This window comes from Chironomus tepperi, unplaced genomic scaffold, assembly GCF_022539635.2.
Source record: "Chironomus tepperi strain 1889 unplaced genomic scaffold, CSIRO-AGI_Ctep_v1 contig_335, whole genome shotgun sequence".
Taxonomy (NCBI): domain Eukaryota; kingdom Metazoa; phylum Arthropoda; class Insecta; order Diptera; family Chironomidae; genus Chironomus; species Chironomus tepperi.
The window spans coordinates 141276-162493 of record NW_027226457.1 but is presented as its reverse complement, the minus strand read 5'-3'; the positions used below and the strand labels follow the sequence as shown (position 1 = coordinate 162493).

Sequence of the window (21218 nt, the reverse complement as noted above, 5' to 3'; positions counted from 1 at the left end):
AGCCAAATACTTTGTAGTGCATTTATTATTAAACATTAAATGCTAGCCGGAATTAATTTTAAATTTAAGAATAAATGGTTTTCAATTGCCATCCTCTAATACTTTCCTTTAAACTGATAAATAATTTTATTTGTTTCAATCTTATTGAAATACGACTAAAATTTACAAAAAAATACATGTTCATAAAAGTTTTTATATAAATGTTTATGCAAATATATGAAAATTTACTCTGTTTTATTACATAGTAGAAGAAAAAAATAAAATTTTGGACAAAAATTAAATTTTTGTGTAGAAAAATTGACAAAAATAATTATATATCCATAACATAAGCATACCGTACAAGACACATGTCACTGTTCGATCCAAAATGTACAATCTGTATAAAAACAATATTTATATAGATTGCAAAATAGTGTTTAATTAATTTAATTTAATGTAATACATACTTGCGTAATATTGAACGTGCATTGTTTAATTGCTCTGGTTTCTCCTTGACTATGAACTGTCTGATACCAAATACATAATTACGAAAATAATCTTCGTGATTTATTTTTGACATATCACAGTAGAATATTTCTTTATCGATGTCATTCATTTCACTGGTCAACTTTTTAAAGTTTTCATTTTCAAATGTCCATTTTCTTGTCGTGTAATACTGAAGAATTTTTAGTCCTTGACTAATACGTTTTTGGACATTAACTAAAAATGGTTTATTTCCTGTTATAAAGAGGAGCCCATCGATGAAATAAGCAGGAAGGTAATGAAAGAATATCACACACCATAAATGAACAAAATAGTTGGATTTAATAGAGCCATCTGGGTACCAAAGTGCGATACTCATTGGATATTCATAAAATGCCTTTTTTCCAAGTTCTAAAGATTCACCCCATGTGATTGGATTTGTACCATTATTTGTCATGTTACAATAAAGCACATCTTTATCATCCGTAATTGACTTTTTATGTGCAAGAGCAATAATGCAATTAATACTTATGTCAACTGGTATTGACTCTGATGGATAATTTGGATTGCAATGCATTGATCTAAGAACGCCTTTTGCACCAGCTACTAGCAAACCTGTTGGACCATTCAAACCTTCAACAAAACCTGGTAGTGGATCCTTCCACGCGGCTGTTACAATTGATGGTCTTGCAATCACTATTGGAAATTTTCCATTAAACGAATGGACTAAATTTTCTGTTAATCCTTTTGTTAATGCATAAGTATTTGGTAGATCATTTAATAATTTCGGTGTAATATATTCTAATGTCTCATCGTTTAATGTCTTTACCATTTCCATTATACCAAAAGGATTTTCAGTTGCACTGTAATATCGTTCTTCTAATACATTTTCCTTGCAGTGACAATATGTTGTTGATACATGAACAAATACTTGAAGATTTTTCATTTTTTCAGCAAGACGTAAAACACTAAAAGTTCCATTCAAGTTAAAGTTGACAGCTTCTTTTAGTGTTAAATCGAACCTCACATTAGCAGCACAATGAAACACTAAATTAACATTTTCTTTCAATTCCTCTTCATCATTTGCATCTAAACCAAGATTATTTAGTGTAACATCTCCTTTGATAACTTTTATCTTTTTAAATAGATCAGGATTTTTTAATCTGATTCTATCAAAAACTGACAGGAATATATTATTTTATGACCTATCACTTGAAAAAGGTAAATTTCAATTTTTCCACTTACCAACGTCATTTATGTACTTTTCGTAGCGCTGTTGTGGACTAACACCTTTTTTGGTTCTAACAAGAATATAGATTTTAGATAGTTCTCCGCAATCTCTTAGTAACTTTTCAATTAGAACTTTTCCCATAAAGCCTGCAATAGAAATAAAACAATATTAATTTAATTCTCATTAAGGAAAAAACTTTTATATTTAGTACCTGTTGCACCTGTGCAAAATATATTTTTTTGGACATAAAATTTTGAAATTTCCGAATTCGACATTGTCAATGCAAGATAATATCGTTTCTTTTTGATGTCTGTTTGGTTGATTTTGGAATGCCCTTATAGTAAAAACAAAATATTATTAATTATCACGCAGGTTATCACGTAAATGTCACTCTTATGCTTTATAGTCTCTTTTCAAGCAAATTTACTATCAATTAACACTTTACTAATAGTATTCATTACTAATAATTTGCTTATCTACTCACAAAATGTTCAAGGAGATTTTAAAATTTCGAGTTATATGCATGAAAAGATATCCTTAATTTATGTAAGTGAATTATTTCTTGATGAACTGTTTTTCTCAACGTCAAAAAGTAAACTGAAGCACTTTTCTTATGCATCCGAACCATTAATAATAATTCATAAGACTATGAATAAACGAAAAGTTTAATACTCATGAACTCACCTTAAAGCATTATTTGATGTTAATAAGCGAAAATGCATCATCTTGTTTATTTCGCAACTTAAGATTATTTAAAATTTATTGTATCATTATAACTAGGTCAATTTAATTTAATTAATTTTTATTTCCGAATTTATATCATTCCTGTGCGAAATCAAATCTTTGTAGAAGTCGATAACGTCATTTTCTAAATAAAAGCATTTAATATGTGTGACATATTCAAGGTTCTCAGCTATATGCTTTAATTTCTCTTTTGTTAACTTGTAAAATTGTAACTTCTGTACATTGGGACACAATGAAAGTACAAGTGTCAGCCAATAATCATGTGTATAGCAATTAAAATTTAACTCTTTAATGCTGGTGCTTACTGTTAAATTTGATATTAAATTAGGGTTTATTGAGATTATTGGATCATTTGTAAAGTTATTGATTGTAATTTTTTTTACTGTAGAATCAATATGATCATGCCATGCTTCAAACACTGTTTTCAAATCCTTACAATAAATTATGAAATGTTTATCTGATTTATCGGATTTTTCAATAAATTTTATTGGATTTGATCTACAGACAAGAAATTTTTTCATTATGACTAATTGTCTTGTCACACCCCAATCAATTTCAATTCTTTCTGTAGTTTTTGAAATTATTTGTCATGTAGATTCTATTGAAGAACAAATTTTCCTGGAGTTTTTAATTATTTTAGAGAAGTGCGACTAAAACTTTAAAACTTGATTGAACACTATTAATTTGCTATTAAGATTCAGCTGTGTTTTTTTCATTTCATCGTCGTTTCCATAAATACGTGATCAATGTGTGAGACATTCCTAATTTGTATTTGTTTGAATTTGACAGATCTACAAGGTGAAGATAACGTTATATTGATGTTTATGTTATATCTAAAAAGTGATTTGCTTTTTACGTCGTTTTTCTTTCACTTAGTGTTGATTAAACTAAATTTGCCTATGTTTGGATTGTAGACTTCTTTATAGTGTGTTATCTATTTGTTGATTTTTGAACGTAGCAGAACAGCCTGTTTGAATTAAGTTAAAAATTCTTGATATTTCATTGACAAATTGTTAAATTGTGTTAATATGCTGCATAACACTTGTGTGGTTGTTGCGAGTTGAAAATTTTCACTAAAATTCAAAAATGTTTTAAATCGGATTTCTTATAATTTTTATTTATTAATGCTTAAAGCTTAAACTTTTCTGTTACTACAACAATGAAAATATCTTTCTGTTTTGTTCTTTTAATTCAAAGTAAATTGTTAATATTTGTATCGTTACATGTCTATTGTTGGAATCACTAATTCTATTTTATCATATATGATTTCTTTAGGATACTAAATGTTTTCTTTCATGCATCTTACCACATTTTTTGTTAATTTCTATTCCAATATATAATGGATACTATAATATCCGCCATCAAACAAATTGCTAGTTGTTTTTATATTTCGTCGATTGTAATAATTGGACTGTAGTGTTATATATTTCCATACACCTTTGCCTTTACATCCGATTTGATCGTTATTAATAAAAATATTTTTCACATTTTGTTGGAGAAGATTGTCACTGATAGATACATAGATAATAAGGAAGATCAAATAACAAAAAAAGTAAAAAAATAGTAAGATCGAAAAAAGTCAGGAGTTGTGAAAGAAAAGGGAATATAAAGCCAATATTAAAGGTTTCAATAGCAGTTTTTATTCAATAAACTTTTCATCATTTCCATATGATTTTTTTTTCTCTTTCATATTTATCAGGTTCATGTTCATTATCAAATACTGTTTTACATACGAAACAGAGGAAATGCAATCACCATAATCATAAAATATACATTTTGAAAGACAAATAATCCAGTAAAATTAAAAATTATAAAAAAAGAAAATCTTTCAATATGATTTAAGTAAGAAAAATTATAAAATAAGAGCAAGTAACAAAAAGAAGGAAATTCTTATGTTAAAAGGCAATTTTTTGATGAGGAAAAATTTTCAGTTGTGAAACTTGATCACAAATTTGCAAAAAAAATCAAATAAATCTATAATTCTGTGTAGCAAATCGACTTATGAAGCCTCGTCGTGAGCTAAAAACTTTACTACACTTTTCTAAAGATTGATGGTATAGACAAAAGAGAAGCCTACAATTTTGAATTTTTATGATTTAATTCAGAAAATTGTAAAGCTTTAAGTTCACGATCATTAGTTGAAAAACTAGTGCTTCAATAGTTGAAAACTTGCAGGTGAAATTTTCATTTTTTAGAAGCATAAATTAAAAAGTTCTTTTAACAACTAGGTTTAGAAATTTTTCAAAATTCTTGCATTCTTAAATGAATTTCTTTTTTTTGAAATATTCATCTCGTATTCAACTTTTATATTCAATTTTAATATATAATCCATTTTTATTTGCAGGCGTCATCCCTTTTCAAAAAAGAAATTATCATGTGCGACATAAGAAAGACTTGATTAAACATCAATTTATTAAATAACATTACAAAGAACATTTTTCGCAATTTTTCACATGTTTTTTTTTTTTTAATTTAATCAATATTGTTTATGTAATATTTAGAAGTAATTTTAAAGACAGTTCAGTTAAAAAAATTAAACTAGTAGTTTTATCTTCATTTTTAGGTATAAAAAAATATTGAACAATCATCATTATCATATATATTCATCATTATTTTTTAAAACTTTTGTCATCATGTTTTGACAAATTCTTGGTAATTATTCATTTTTTTTAAATAAGAAGAAACTATTTAAACCGAGAATGGGGATGAATTGTCTCACATTTGAGACTGAAGAAAATTCATATTTCAAAATGTTCTTATTAATAGCTGGCACATTTGATAAAGAAAATTATTAAACCAGGAAAAATCATTTTTTTAAAAATGTTAGAGCATAAAATAGGAATGGATTGTAGTGCAAGACATTTAATGGATTCAAATGAATCGTTACTCTATCTACTATGTTTGTATGATACTGATAATACAAATGATGATTGAAATAAGAAAAGCAGAGTTAAGAAGTTTAAAATAAAAGTTAAGCAATTCCATTTAATTAGCCAAATTGTTATTTTTGTAATAATATAAGCGTGTTTGATATCATCGACCATAATCAAGTTCATTAATTTCGTCATAAATTTTCTTCGAGAATATTATATCTTATCAACGGCACATGACTTTACAAACAAATCTCGAAGTGAATATGAAAAAAAAACTTAGTAAAAGATAAACGACTTTTAAGTTTTGCATTTAAATGAAGGAGATTGACGCAATGATACCAACCATAAACACAATATAAGTAGAAAAAGGCGAGGAAATGCTAAAGGAAGAAATATTCTTTACATAAAATAGTTAAAATAATAGAATAATAATAATGAATAAGAATGTTGACACATTTTTATTTGCTTGTCGTCGAAAAGTTTCTACGTTTTCCATCGGCTAGCTCCTATTCAACAAAAATCTATTTAGCAAATAAACTTTTTCATTTATGCCCACTTAAGTTTTTTACTTTTTTCACTTTTTAAAATAGAATGTAATGTAAATGTTTTCCTTATATATTTATAAGTGTGTAATGTGTATGTGTGTTTTAATGCTCATGTTTAATGCGCTTTCGCGAAAAAAATTATTTTTTTTTCTTTCTGCTCATCATGATTTTTATTGTTGTTGTTGATGTTACTGTTTTGTTGTTTCATACATATATTTACTTTATAGCAAAGTGCATAATGATTTTTTCTTCTTGCTCTGCTTCTTTTCCGGTGATTTCTTGTTTATTTGCTGAACTAAATCATTGAATATCTAAAAACAAAGATTTGAGAGTAAAGAAAACAAAAGGAAAGAAATTATTGTAAGGTGAGATGGTGCGTTAAAATATTAATTCGTTACAAATTCAATTACTTACATCATTAACGTTAATTTTTGCTTTGGCGGATGTCTCCATGAACGAGCAATTAAATTGTTGTGCAAGCTGTTTACCTAGCTCCTTTCCAACTACTCTCTCATCTTCCAAATCACATTTGTTGCCAACCAAAACCATTGGAACATCATCAGTGTCCTTGAAATTTAAAATAAAAGAATATTGTAAAGTATCAATGAAACAAGTAATTTTAAAATTTATTTACCTTAACCCTCAAAATTTGTTCCCGAAGATCTTGTAAGTCATTAAATGTTGATTGCGCTGTTATTGAATACACCAAGATGAAACCCTGTCCATTTTTCATATATAAATCTCTCATGGCTGTAAACTGCTCTGTTCCAGCTGTATCAAGAATCTCAAGCATGCATTGTTGACCATCTACTTCCACCTGCTTTCTATACGAATCTTCTATTGTTGGATCGTATTTTTCAACAAAAATACCCTGTAAGCATGATATCATTTTTAAAATAAGATTAATAATTATTTAATATACTTATCAATGTAGAGATATGCGCATCAATCAACTGATTGCATTGGCTATCTTACTGACTATTTTTGCAAATGCATTAAACAAGGAGTCTAAAGTTCAATCACATATACACAACAGAATAGGGTATATTAAATCAATACCATATGCCAACGTACTAAGTTGATTGATAGTAAGAGGAAAATTAAAAAAAAAATGATAATAGGAAACACAAAGAAAACAAGTATAACACTTTATACTTTTTTACGAGCATCTCTAAATTTCTTCCTCATGACTGAGATATGTAATGTATAGAAAAATAAGACGTGAAACAAGCATTATATTCAGAAATTATATTTAATGTCACTCTTATCACATTTTCTCTTTCGTTTGCATTACAAAAACCATTTGACTAAATGTGCTATTATTGCCAATAAATTAGCAGATAAATAATTTTTTTTAATTTAATGGATTCAAAAACAATTAATTACATACCTGAACGAATTGAACTGTTAGGGCACTTTTACCAACCCCTCCACTGCCCAGGATAACAATTTTATATTCACGCATTCTCGAAATTTTGGCAGATTTTTAAGTGTGTCTTGGCAGCCGCAGAAAGATACGCCTTGCACTTTTTAGTGCTAGGACGGTAAATTAGTTTAAAAAGAGATATCACGTGAAATAATGCAAAGGCGAGAGATGAATTAAAAATTGATCCCTTACGTTGAAATCTGAATCAAGAGAATTTCGCCGTATGCGATTTTCCTTTGCGATTCAGTACAAATGAAGTAAGCGAGCGATGCAAAGATGAGTCACACAATGTTGAGGCTTCTTTTTTTAAACGTCACTAATTATTGCCTTATATGGCAATTTAGTTCCTTTTATGAGATTATAAATTACAATTTTTTTATGTATGCACTGTACAAGACTTCCGGCAATTGCTTGAAGCCACTTAGCGTTCTCACTCTCTTTTCTGGAATTGCCTATCACTTAACCACTCTCGCAACTCGACAACTTTTTTCCTCTGTTACTATTCAATGTGTGTACACAAAGTATTCCACGCCTAGAAGTAAATATTAGAAAAAGAATTTGCTCTTGTAATACTATTTTTGATGTATATATTTATAAAACGTTTGTTGGTCGTAATATGTAATTGCAAATAAGCTTAAAATAATGTAAGTAAGTTTAAGCCAAACTCAGCTAAAGTTAAGTATTGATGATGTCACTCGTTAAAAATAATAAGAAAACACAAAGAAACGAGATGAATATAGTAGACACAAGTCATACGTACTGGCCAAAAGGATGAAGAAATTTATGCATGCAACGACTTATCAACTAACATAAACCGGAAATGATTCTTATGAAAATTACTATCGAATTGAAGCATTATTGTCTCACACGCCCTAAAAACTCAACTTATTTTCTGCTCTTCTCTCTTATTATACGCCGCCCGCTCCTAACAGAATGATTTCAATAATACACACAAAAAATGTTAATTTATGCCGTAAAATAAAAAAAAACTATACAAAAAACAATTGACGAAGCATTTATTAAGTAAACTAATTTTTTGGAATTTTCCCTTACTGTTCCTCACTCACTTGATTCCATTACATGCATTTCTTTCTTCATTTTATCATATTTTATGAGGGCTATTTTATTTCACTTCTGTCCTATTTCCCACATTTTTCTGCATTTATTCGTTTTTTATCACTCAAAAAACTAGTTTAATATACATACTGATTGATATTTTGAGATATTTTTAAGATCCAGTGAGGATTTAAAGCACAAAATTAGTCATCTTAAATATTCAGCTTGCGAAAAAAAGAACGCTTTAAAAATTATCGTTCAATACAAAACTTACACTATTTATGCACCCTAATTTAGTATAATCCAATTAATTATCCACTACTCTTTGCATTTATTTGTTTATATCTTATTAATTGCAGTCACTTACGCCAGAAACAGCTAAAATTAATTCACAAAACTATTTTCGTTTCTTTTTCTTCACTTTTTGGAGTGCGTTCAGTAAAAAAAATTGTGTTCTGTGAACAAAGTGGATTCAAAAACAGAATAACCGTTGATCGAATTGTTAATGACACAGTTAGTGTGTGTTCCCAAATTTAATCTGATATTGATTTCATTTAATTATCTTCATTTTCAGACAGCTTACTTACTTCAGTTTTATTAAAATATTACGAAATTTCAAAGTTTTTAAAAATTTGTATTCCTACATTTTTGGAAATCCGTTAAATGGCAAAACGTGATAAAAAATATTATTATTCATGTGTTTATTGTATTACTTACTTACTTACTGGAACCAAACTCCGACTTTTAGCCAAGGTTGCTACAAAAGGATTTCTATCAGGCTTTGTTGCTGGTCGAATTTCAAAGGTTGTACAAATTCTCAGTTTTGACATCTAACTGGCATTCCTTCAATACCGTTCTACGCCATGCTGCTTTTGGAGCACCAGGGCGTACTTGTGGATTCCAAACAAAATGATATAACAAGCTTGTGTCCCTCCCTAGCTCCAACACTTTCCCACTTTCGAAGTTTGTGACCTATCCAGCCACATTTACGAGCACTGTTTATTGAATAAATTTTTTCAATTACTTAAGCTTTTATGAAACCATTTTTTGTGTTTATTACTTTTGAAACTATGTAGGTACAGCATCTGTGATTTGGTTTGTTGCAAAATGCATCAAATCTTATTGAAATCCTCGTGTCTTGTCAATGTGCAGAGCGTATAAGTTGAGTGAATATCACTTCATCAGCTCAAAAAATCTATCTGTCATCTGAAATTATTTAAAACTAATATTTAGGTAACTAATTGAATAATAAATTTGAAAGAAATAAAATAAACCTTTTTTCTCTTTAAAGAATTTTATTTTTTTTATTAAGCAATAGGTATTTTCTTTTGTTAAACGCAAAACATTTTTAGCATATTCCTCATATTATATCTATAATATTTTATAATTTTTCTGAATATTAAGTTTTATTAATCAAAAATTAAATTTTTAAACAATTCTTTTAAATAAAGAGATTTTAAATGAAGCTCTATCTTCATTTTTTCAACTGTATGCAAGTTACTTACTTTTCAAATATATTCCTGCATAACATTAATTTATGTTGAATATCATGCTTTATTATGAGATATATAAGTAAAGAATAAATTATTATTAAATGGAGAATAAATTACGTCCAATTTTTAATTAGAACGGCCAAGTTTAATAAGAGATTTCTCATTTAAAAAAAAAATTTAAAGTTTTTAAATAAAAATTTGCAAAATAAGAAATTAAAGCATATTAATTTAAGGAGACATAAATGGAGTTATTCTCTGACTCTTTAGTCATTCAGTTTCACAAATAGTAGCATTGAATTATTTTAAAAATGATCATTGTTTTTAAGCATTTTAATGGAAATTTTTATCAAATATTTTTGAAGTTCTTTAAATGTTATTTCTTTAATTCATTATTAAATTTGGTTCAAAGCACAAAAGCCGTCATAATGAAAATTTCCCAATTCATTTTTGATTTTCAATTCAATGGAAGCGAATATTTTTTTTATCATAGCACAGGGATAAACACATTGAGCTTAAAAGTGATGAATCAGCTATATGTTTTTGATATTAAAAGCAAATATAATGTATTGTTAATTTTTAATATTTCTTTTTTGTTTTTTCTCAGATGTTTGACAATGTTTCAAATATCAATTTGAAAAAATTGATGCCTTATCTCCCAAATGCAAGAATCTTGTTGTTTCTAAATTAATCTTCCTTTTCTGTTGTTTTCTGTAATTTAAAACAAATTTAATTAGCTATGTATATAAATCAATTTAAAACCACTTACGCTTTGCATCTTTTCCTTTTCATATCCAGATTCCTCGGCTTTTTAGTATGAAATTAGTTTAAGAAAATATATTAGACATTTTATAATAGGAAATTAATTTTTCTTATGATCTTGTGTATATGAAAAAAAAATCTTTTTATAGGTAATGACACAAAGACATTTAAATAAGCATTTTGGCATGCATTAAAAATAGTGAAAGACGGAGATTTTCAGTTCTCGTTTATTCAAATAGTGCGCAAAACGAAATTGTGAAAGACCAAGGATGTAAAATGAAAATGAAATTGAATTTAAAAACCAAAAAAGAAATACAGACTAATCTTTTTCCACGAAGAAAATTTTGAATCTACAATCCGCAATCTTAATCACATGAGATAGAATTTCCTTTAATTTTGATTATGCAACTTTTTTTTGACAAAAATAATTCATTCCAAAAATAGATTATTGATTATTTTTAACACATCAAAGTAAAGCTCATTCAAATTCATTGACTTCAAATGCATTTTTTTTTTTTTTGAGGAACTAAATGTAGTTAATCGTACATTCTACTATAAAATATTAATTTGTAAACTTTTAGGAAGAAAATAAAATTAAATAAATAAAGCCTATACAGTTATTACTACATTTAAGGTTTGATCAATTATTTTTGTCTAGCATGTTTTATCAACAACCATTTGACAAAATTTTTAACTTAAAAAAAAAAAATAAAACTAGATTTACTTTATAGCACATTAGTATAGTTCCTTTGTATCATGACTTAAAAAATAATAATTTAATTTCTTTTGATTGATATTTAAAAAAAAGCAAACGGGACTTATTTTAGCGGGGATACATCGTTCAAACGATCGGACAGACAGATTATAACGACTATTATATTATTTATAATGTCAAGCATACACATTCAAAAGAGTAAGTAGAACAAGAATAAATAGTTTTGAGCTCTTTCTGGTTTCTAATTTAGATTCTTTCATTCTCCAAATAGTGACATCTAAATTTATAATGCATTACTAATATTAAAGGATATGATAAAGGTATACGTCAAAAATAAATTATATAGTTTAATTTAAAAAAAAAATGGTGATATCTTATATAGATTGTAATCTACCTGCGAAAATGTAATAGGCTCTATTGGATATAACAGAATCAGCCAGAAACAATTAGAGGAATGTTTATAATACTTTTTGATTAAAATTTACATTTGAAAATTTTACTGATTTGATTTTTTAACAGTAAAGGAGATTGGTTTAAAGTCATCATTAGACAAGTCACTTTCAAGATTAGAGTAAGTAGTTGTCGACGTTGTAGTACTTGTTATATGGTGCGTGGATGACGATGGAGAAAAGTATGAAGTAATTGGATCCATTTCAATCATTGTAGTTGATCCACAGCTCGTAATACTTCCAGACATTTGTGAATCTGTTTCATTTTGATAGGTAGCATTTGTAGCAGTTGAACTGGTTTCAAGGCTTTCTGTACTCGTCAACAACATATCTGGCTCTGTACGAACGTTAAGTGAATCGCTTGAAATGTCCTTTTGCTGTGGCATATCGTATCGAACAGTTGTAGATGTAATAGTTGTTGTGACAGTTTGGCCATCTGTTCCAGTAAGTGTTTTAGTTATTACCTTCTTAGAGCTTGATCCAGTTTCATTACTTAGCTCAAAATTCATTATATCTTCGAAACTGTCCTTTTCAATTTTTGTTGAAGAGCATGCAGCAATTTGCAAATCTATTGAATCAATGCTATCACTACGTTTTTTTATTGGTGAAGATTGTTCGATTGAATCAACATCTGACGATTTTCCTGTGCGTTCACCTCCACCACGAGACATTTCAATAGAATCTACACTGCTAGTCATTGGATCGGCACTTTTTAAATCTTTATCTAAACTATCACTGCTAACATGCTGTGAAGATGTTCTATCATAAATTTGCTTTGGTGCCTTTTCTTCTAAGCTATCTGTGGATGTTTCCATAATGCTAATACTTTTATCCTCCATTATTTCTTGAGCTCTTTGTTGAAGTTTTTGAAATTCATTTGCCATTTGCTGTTCCATTTGAGATGATTGCCTTCCTTTAACAACAGTCGTCGTTGTAACAGAAGTTATTATTTGTTGTTGAACTTTTCCTCCTGGCGATGAAGAAGCTGTTTTAGGGCTAGATTTTGCTCCAGTTGAGCTTCCTGAATTATTTGAATCATCTGATCTTGATAAAAGCAATGCAGCTTCTTCTTTTGCCCTAATTTCTAATAAATGTGCTTCTAAGCATGCATTTTCTAATCCTTCAAATTCTTTTAAGCTTGACAAACTAATATCATCACCATGAATACTTTTTGCCACTCCTCGTTTTGGGTAACTACCATTACTGAGAGATTCCTGAGAACTTTGAGAATGTTTTTGTCGGTTTTCTAGAGAAATTACTCTCTCTAAATTTTCAAATTCTTGTAAACTATTCATTGATAAATTGTCATGTTCACGTGAATGAAACTTCCTAACAAGGGCATCATAATCTGGTGTACTAGAATATGAATCCTTAAAACTACTTATTCTACTGCTTCCTACTTCAAAGTCTGTATCTTCTTCTTTGATATCCTCAAGAACACCTCTTGGTTCCAAATCATATGGATATCTTAAATTTGCTGGGTCTGAAAGATTCATTTCAACCCATCCTTTCCTTCCCTCTAATGAATATCCATTTCCTCTTAATGGTTCATCACCATTATCATCATCTTGTGGTGGTGATTCTTCAAATTCAAATCCCGCAGCAAACGAACCTGCATCTGTTGCTGCAGGTGCTGATTTTACAACATATTTTTCCATTTCTTCATCATGCTTTGTGATATATTTCTTTCCTATACTCTGAATTGATACACTTTTTCCTTCCTGATCAAATTCATGAGCCTCTTTTGCAACTTCTTCAATTATTACAAATTCATCTGAAATGTCTGGTTCATTTAACATTTCAAATGAATCGCTTCCTGGTGATGGTTGTTGTTCATCATAGATATTATCATCATATGTTTTTGTCATATCAGCAAGCCTTGATGCATATTTTTTTTCAAGAAGTTCTTGATACTCTTCTTCAGACATTTTATATTCAACTTGTTTAGCATACTGAATATTTTGTGTAGTTGTTTCACTCGAATCCAATAAAATTTCTTCTTCATTTAAAATCAAATCATGCGTGACTTCAATATTAGGAATTTCATAATCTTGAGGTTTCTTATAATCAGTCAAATGATCGCTAATTTGTTCAATTTCTTCATGAACATCTTCAACGATTGTTTCAATGATTGAATGACCCGGGGATGAGAATTTTTTTTCATCTATGGTTTCCTTGACATTTTCTTTTCCTTTAGATTTTGATTGAGAAGAGATTGGTAATCGATAAGCTCTAGCATATTCAGATTCATATCGATCATATTCGGAATCTGAAGACTCCCCATGAGTTTCATCTTTTTCTGAAGATATAACATCTGAAGAATCCTCATGTAATATTATATCTTCATCAAATGAATCAGAACCTGACTCCTTACTTTCAGCTTTTACAAAACCACTTGCAAAAACACTTGTGCTATCTGTTCTTTTGTGTCCACGTTTTTTTGTTGGTTCAGATTCTTCAGTCATCGCTATTTGGTCATTACTTACATTATTCTGATCATCTTCTTGACATTTCGACGATGCCATTAATTTGGTTTCAATTTCGGGCACTGAACTGTCAAACTCAAGTGATGTAGTCCCAGCTGCATCATCAGTAAATGATGTAAAAATTTTTGCACTATCATAGCTTCCAACTAACGATCCCATCAATTGGTCTGCATGATCTGAATGAATTTCAACCATAGTCTCTAGATTTGATGCGCTGGATATTGAAACTGATAAAATGCTACCTTCCTCTAAACTTGAACCAAACTTTGGTTCTTCCCAACTGCCATATTTTAAATCTTCAACGCTTTTTCCCAAAGTTTCTTCAAACTTTGTAATTGGATCAGAGACTTCTGAGAAGTGCATTTCGTGTGAACGTTTCATACTATGAGGAATAGATGAAGAAACATCGTCTTCAGATTTTGTAAGTGTTTCTGATTCTAGACTTGTAAATCTACTATCTTTTTCATCTGATTCCAACTCGTGTGCAATGACATCAGTAAGTAGAGCCTCATCACATTCTTCCATTGTACTTGGAACAAGTGTTTCTGAAGCTTCTGATGTCTCAATACTTGCTAAATTTCCTGAACTTTCTGAATCAAGACTTTTCATGCTATCTCGCGAATTCAAAGTACTAACAGCACTTTGATAGTCTAATGTTGTAGATCCTGATACAATCGATTGTCCATGAGCTGTTTCATATTCAGATGATTGGTAAGGAGCTAGATTTTCTATGTCAGACGATAATGGTCTACTATCTGTTTTCTCAAAACTTTGATAATGGCTTTCTGAACTTGATTCAATATCAGTCGCTGACCATCGATTCGAAGTTGATTTAGATTTTTGTCGATGTGTTACATCTAATTTATTAAACGAATCCTCATTGGATGAAAGTTGAGATTCTTCAGTTTCTGATTGTTTTGGCTTCTCATACTTTTCAGGTTCCTTTATTTTAATACATTGTTCTTTTTTTGGTGTATCAGGAAGTTCTTCTTGCTCTGGAATACTAGCGGGATATTTTAGGTCAGGAAGAATCTTAATTTCGAATTCACTTGGGGATTGTTTAATTAACTTTCCATCTTTTACTACCTCTATTAACTCTTCCTGAACAGCAGATAAAGAATCTTCAACTTCCTCTAAAGTTTTTTCAATTTCTTCTTCTGTATTTTTATTAGTTGTGTCAAGTCGAAAACTTTCCTTTGATGCCTGGAGATCTGGTAAATTTTCAAACCTCATGAATTTTTTTGGCTCAGCAGAATCTTTTAAAACCTCAACTGCACTAGCCTTTGCAATTGTTATGTGTTCTTCAGGCATTTCTAGAGGTTTTTCCGTTTCCAGAATAGTCTCATTTTTAATAGGTGAATGTATAACAGGTGGTTTTATCGCAACTGAAGCTGAATCAAATTCCTCTGATTGTTGTCTTGAAAGTTTCTCAGACATTTCAAATTCACTCTTTTCATCTAAAATTAAATCCATTTTTGAGTCCATTTCATCTCCAATTGAGTGTGCCACCAAATGAGCTTCATTTGTATTTTTACTTAATAAAGAATCATCATAAATTTGTATATCTTGATGAATAAAGTCTTCAACTTCTCGTTTATGATGTCTTGTAGATTCATCTGTGTCAATGGAGAACTCATATCCATGATTGTCAAAAGCAAAATCTGCTCTTTTCTCATTTGCACTCTTTCTTATAACATTTGTACTAGATTCACCAATGTAAAACTTTGCACCATCATCATCCGTTTCTGACGGTTCAAAAGAATCAATTTTATCCATATCAGTAATAAGAATTTTCTTTTGAATCGGTACTACAACTGCCTTTTCCGAGGCATCTGAATCATATCGATCGGATATTGGAAAACTCTCATCTTCCAATCGTTCTTCTTCATCTTTTGAGATATCTTTTGAAGAACGTAAACTACTTGTTTCTGTTTCAAATGAATCTTTTGAATCTCTTTGAGATTTTGCAATTCGTGGACGTGGTATGGGAGCTGGTAAAATTGGATGATCGAAATTCTCCCAAAATTGTTTTTTCTGTTTAAAACTTTGATCGTCCATTTTAGCCGGAGTAACATGATCATCAGAGATTTCAGATTCAATATCAGATTTCAATGTGTGACTTGCACTTGATGTTGAGGTGTCATCAACTTGTGATGATATTGACGAATTATAAGTATCATTAGTTGCTGATTTATTCAGACGTGGTGTTGGCTTAGGTATTTGTCTTGCTTCTGTTGATATTATGCTTGAAGAAGTAGTTTGGTGACTATGTAACTCTAGAATGAAAATTCGGTGAAACGAAAATAACAAATAAACATAAGAGAAGAAAATTTGCAAATTTTCAAATTAAAATTCTTTCATGAAACTAAGAGAAGTTACTTTAAATAATGATTGAAAGAAATAACGAAATGAAAACTTAGAGGCAAATAAAACTACAAAAATTTGAACAGATTTTTAAATCATATAATATATTTTGAAAGAACAAAAAAATATAATTTACAAATCATCTTAAAAATTGAAAAAAATAATATTTTATAAAGATTTTTTTTTAATTGAATGGGATTTCATGTTTAATTACTGTTTTTTTTAAAATCAAAAGTTTCAGTTAATAATGTATAACTATACGTGGTTTGAAAATAACAGACAATCCTGCTATGAGATTGCGCAAAAAATAACGGGTTAAACTACTCAATTTTACAAAGTTATTTCTACCATTCAACTAGAAAATTTTTTATGATTTGAAAACATCAAAATTAAAATCTTTAATGAACTTTTATGATTTTTTTAATAAAGCGGCCATCTGCTATTATACTTTTCATCCCACTTTGTATTAATCTTCTTACAATAAGTTCAATACTCATTTTACTCACGTAATTTATGTGTTTAAGCTCAAAATTAAAATATTTTTTTCTTAATTTCAGATATTTTTGAAATTTTTTTAGACCTCCTAACGTAAGTTCTTGAAATATTAGGTCTTTTTTGAGACTCCAAACTTAGAAATGTCGCAATTTCCCGATAATGTAAATTTCAGATGCTCGCTTTATTTTTTCATCGATATCAATTAAATCAAGAATTTAACAGTATAATAAATAATAAAGTCTTTAAAAGTAAATCATATGAAAAAATTTAATAATAATCATGCTGTGTGTGAATCATGTTCTTGTTACCATTTCTCACCCATTTTAATTTTTATTTCTTTTAAATTTTTCATATAATTTTAAATTTTAATATTCTGATTTTTTGCCAATTGTGAATGAATGAATTAATTAACATGGACAACTTTAAAGAGCTCAAAACTTTTTCTCTATGTCAATTCGGAAAGCTCTAAAGGAAAATAAACAAGGAGAAGGTATTTTTAACACAAAAAAAAAAAAAGAATTTGTAAGATACTTTGTATCATCATAAAATTAAAACAAAATTGTATAAATTGACATTTAAACAACAACTAAATAAATAGTTTTCAATTATCATAAGTTATAGAATTTTGTTAGAATTATCATACAAAGATAGAAGATATAAGTTTTTTATGCAAAATAAAACTTAATTTAACATTGAATAAATTTATAATACACGATTTGAGGTTATATCTTTTTTGACGATGAAGTATTATTCCTTTTCAATCAACAACGTGGAAATTCTTGCCATTTTCATGTTAAGATAGTAGATAAAGAAAATTATATGTTTAGTATTATAAGTTTCTTTTTTCATTTGAATAAAGTTGCTAATATTTCGACATTCTGGACACCTTTGTAGATACAATATTAACGAATATAAAAACATAAAAAATTAATTTATTACGATTTTACTTTCAAAAATACAAAGAAGAAGAAACAATAAAATTTAGAACACTTTATGAATGAATTGCAAGACAATAATGTAGCACAAATGTGCTTTTGCGTGATTTTTATCAAATCTAATTTTTGAACTAAGATCGTTTTTGTTGCCAAAAATATCAAACAATAACATTTTTTTTTTGTTTTATTATAATAAAAATCAATATATCTGAATCTATTTGTTATGTTGGTATCTATATGTATCACCTGGAATATTGAGAGGGTCTTGCAAATCATTTTCAGGTGTACTTGAAGCTAAATCACCAGTTGTTGCCGATAAGCTTTCATCCCAACTGATTTTTGAAAAGTCGGTTTGCAACAATGAAATATCATCTTTATTAACAAGATCGTCAACTGTTGCTGGATCATCATCTCGAACTTCGGATGACAAATGTTCAAATTTACGCTCAACGCGATGCAGTTTATGTTCATCTATGTTTCTAACAATTGCTGGGTTATCATTTGAAATTTCTTCATAAAGATCTTCCTCTTGTTTATTTAAAAAAGTATTTGAAAATTGTTCATTTTGATTAATAACTTGAAGACTTTCTTGTAAAACTTCATCGACTAATTTTTGAGCCTCAACTTGAACCATGTCCTTAATATTCTCATGTTCACAAACACTTTCTAATTCTTCTTCTTTTTCTATTTCATTTTTAGCAACATACTCAATGAATGTTTTATCTGAGCTATGAGCAGATATTGTCGGTGTAATATTTGTGGCTGAAATATTATCAATACTATGTAATGCGCTAACATTGTCTAAGCTAACATCAATTAACGCACTATTTGCTGTATAGTTCATTTCATCATCAACATCTTCAAATGATTTACCCGACATACTCTCGATTGTAGGAGATTTTACAATTATATCATAATCACTTTTGATTGCAAAGTTTTCACTTATCTCGTCAGATACAGGTGCATGTTCATTATAAAGGAAGTTATTGTTATTTTTGTTTGAAATAATATTTAAACTATCATTCATATTTATTAATGGCAATTGGGACGGTGGTTGTGGTTGTTCAAAACTATTTTCTTCCCAAGAAACTTCACGGCTCAATCGTTCTTGTTGTTGTTCATCTTCATCATTATCATTATCTTCATAATCAATGTCATGAGATGATGATGTAGGAGGATTAAATGATGACTGATTGGTGTTAGAATTATTAACAATTGATACGCTTTCATCTAAAACCGTATCAACTAAAGTATTCGCTTCAATTTGTATAAAATTTAATAAATCATCGTCGCCTGCAAACATAAAATAAAAATTTAAAAAAAAGAAACAAATAAATTTATAATAATAAATAGAAATAAATTAAATATTAAAAACAAAATCTTTTAAAAACATCAAATAATAAATTTTAATCAAAAGTTAGTTAAAAGAAATGTGAGAAGAAGATTAATGAAATTTGTGAGATAGCAAAAGAAATTCTGATACAAATGTGAAAAAGATTAGTTTTGAATTCTACAAGCCAATATATTGTGACACATAATTTTAAAAACTAAACATAGAACGAATTCTTTATTTTGCAAATAAAAATGATGCTTGTTTTCTTTAGATATTTAATTTGAATGTGTCGAAATTTTTTGGTAATAAAGGAATTAAAGAAAGAAATTTATTTAACTTCTTAGAAGTAAATATTTTTTGTTGAAATTTAAAAAAAAATATTGTGCAAATTTGACAAATTTAATAATTGCATACTATATTGTTCATATATATATATATATATGTTGTTATCAGCTATCAGTTGCAAAATGATTCTGAATAGCTTATATATTATGTATGAATTTAAATTTATTCACAATTTTAAAAAAAAATTACACGGAAGTAAGAATGTTCCATGTAATTCAAATGAACGTTTAAAAGCACTTGAATTGGTTTAAAAGAAAACAACTGACTCAAAATTTTAATTTAACGTGTACTTATTAAAAGTATATACCAAATTCAAAACGAATGCACTAATAAACATATTAGAACTAGGGGTACCATGAAATATGATTTAGGATGTGTAAATGAGTTATGAATTTCCATAATCTTTCAAAACAATAAGTAAATAAAATAAAAAGGATTAAACTTTAAAATAATAACTAATAACTATACTAATATCTTATGATGATTTTGGCGTCATGCGATAAATGTTCGTACATTTTTTATATGAGCAAATTAGCTCAAAAACGTTTAAATATTAAATCTAATCTAAATTTTGAAAGAAGTTTCATTTCAAAGCTGTTTTCAACAGCAATTGAGCAAATTATTCCATTTTTTAGAACGAATAATTTATATAAGTATTTTTTGAATTAGAAATATCACACACAGCGTAGATAAAAGAAAACTGAAAAAATTTGAATATTTTAAAACTTATATTTATACTGCCTTTTAAAATTATAAATTAAAAAAGTAATTTCTAAAATAACTTGTAATTAGCGAATTTTGACATTTTTCAGTTTCAAAAAATTTTTATTTTGAAAATATTTGAAAAAGTTTTTAAAATTCACCATGAAAAAGGAAAAATTTCTTAAAATACATAAAAATTTATTAATATTTAAAGAAAATGTGTTAATGTTGATGAATGATCATATGAATGATTACGATGAAGGTATATGATTGTAAGATTCGTGATTGATTTGTATGGTAAATGATAGAAAATGGTTAGTCAAAAAGGAAATTGAAATTACTTTAATTATATTATATAAAAAAAAATTCATTATTTTCAATTTCCTTTCATAAGAAAATAATACTATATTTTCAAATTATAAAAATTGAATAAAAAATTAAAAAAAAAATAAACTTTTCTTAGTCACGATATTAATGTTTAATGATAATCGTTCGATTTCAAAACTTTCTGTTTTTAATAATTCAAAGGTAGTAAAAATGACCACTAACCTCTGACGCTATCTGAGTCATGTTCTTCAGCACTCTCAACTCCAAATTTATCGAATTTTATTTGATCTGCAATGGCGCCAAAATGGTATTCAAATGGTATATTTATAATTCAGTATTTTTTTAATGGATTAGCATATTATTAAAATTTAAAAAACTAATATTTGGTATTTTTTATAAAACAATCTTTTTCAAATTATATATAGAAAGTTTTCTTTTATATTCAAAGATAGAAATATCCATAATATATTTAAAATAT

The 21218-nt window shown here is 28.0% G+C and overlaps 3 protein-coding genes and 1 long non-coding RNA gene across 11 annotated transcripts in view; 1 reads left to right on the top strand and 3 right to left on the bottom strand.

The window, feature by feature from the left end:
* Nucleotides 1–96: 96 nt before the first annotated feature.
* On the bottom strand, nucleotides 97–3505 carry LOC139093410 (putative fatty acyl-CoA reductase CG5065). The gene is made up of 6 exons (XM_070644130.1): nucleotides 3294–3505; nucleotides 2378–3228; nucleotides 1905–2027; nucleotides 1708–1839; nucleotides 447–1641; nucleotides 97–376 (listed from the first exon to the last, which is right to left on the bottom strand). The coding sequence occupies exons 3-6, from the start codon at nucleotides 1966–1968 to the stop codon at nucleotides 277–279; spliced, it is 1491 nt and encodes a 496-aa protein (XP_070500231.1). The 5' UTR covers nucleotides 1969–2027; nucleotides 2378–3228; nucleotides 3294–3505; the 3' UTR covers nucleotides 97–276.
* On the top strand, nucleotides 3272–4957 carry LOC139093413 (uncharacterized). The gene is made up of 3 exons (XR_011544684.1): nucleotides 3272–4060; nucleotides 4137–4279; nucleotides 4782–4957. It is a non-coding gene; the product is annotated as an uncharacterized lncRNA (long non-coding RNA).
* Rap1 (RAS oncogene family member Rap1) lies at nucleotides 4055–8801 on the bottom strand. Of its 3 annotated transcripts, XM_070644135.1 has the most exons (6): nucleotides 8612–8782; nucleotides 7474–7813; nucleotides 7246–7391; nucleotides 6490–6726; nucleotides 6270–6422; nucleotides 4055–6166 (listed from the first exon to the last, which is right to left on the bottom strand). In XM_070644135.1, the coding sequence occupies exons 3-6, from the start codon at nucleotides 7318–7320 to the stop codon at nucleotides 6077–6079; spliced, it is 555 nt and encodes a 184-aa protein (XP_070500236.1). In that variant the 5' UTR covers nucleotides 7321–7391; nucleotides 7474–7813; nucleotides 8612–8782; the 3' UTR covers nucleotides 4055–6076. The 3 variants fall into 3 exon arrangements, with proteins under 3 accessions (XP_070500236.1, XP_070500234.1, XP_070500235.1); XM_070644133.1 differs by having other exon boundaries at nucleotides 7246–7813; nucleotides 8705–8801; XM_070644134.1 differs by lacking the exon at nucleotides 8612–8782 and adding an exon at nucleotides 8042–8181 and having other exon boundaries at nucleotides 7246–7813.
* A 1795-nt stretch (nucleotides 8802–10596) lies between these two features.
* Nucleotides 10597–21218, bottom strand: part of LOC139093404 (ankyrin-2-like) — a 66849-nt gene continuing 56227 nt past the window's right edge. For all 6 annotated transcript variants that reach the window (XM_070644114.1, XM_070644115.1, XM_070644116.1 and 3 more), the window contains 3 exons: nucleotides 20963–21028; nucleotides 11699–16515; nucleotides 10597–10634 (listed from right to left, as the gene is read on the bottom strand). In XM_070644114.1, coding sequence (XP_070500215.1) covers nucleotides 11801–16515; nucleotides 20963–21028 — 4781 coding nt within the window. In that variant the 3' untranslated portion in view covers nucleotides 10597–10634; nucleotides 11699–11800. The remainder of the gene's footprint in view (nucleotides 10635–11698; nucleotides 16516–20962; nucleotides 21029–21218) is intronic.

Excerpts from the sequence above, each read along its gene's own strand:
- Rap1 (XM_070644133.1), bottom strand. The coding sequence starts at position 7,320 with ATGCGTGAATATAAAATTGTTATCCTGGGCAGTGGAGGGGTTGGTAAA. Across the intron at positions 6,727-7,245 it reads TAACAGTTCAATTCGTTCAG|GGTATTTTTGTTGAAAAATA; the intron begins GTATGTAATTAA and ends TCATGCTTACAG. Across the intron at positions 6,423-6,489 it reads AACAAATTTTGAGGGTTAAG|GACACTGATGATGTTCCAAT; the intron begins GTAAATAAATTT and ends TTAAATTTCAAG.
- LOC139093410 (XM_070644130.1), bottom strand. The coding sequence starts at position 1,968 with ATGTCGAATTCGGAAATTTCAAAATTTTATGTCCAAAAAAATATATTT. Across the intron at positions 1,840-1,904 it reads ATTTTGCACAGGTGCAACAG|GCTTTATGGGAAAAGTTCTA; the intron begins GTACTAAATATA and ends TTTCTATTGCAG. Across the intron at positions 377-446 it reads GCACGTTCAATATTACGCAA|ATTGTACATTTTGGATCGAA; the intron begins GTATGTATTACA and ends GTTTTTATACAG.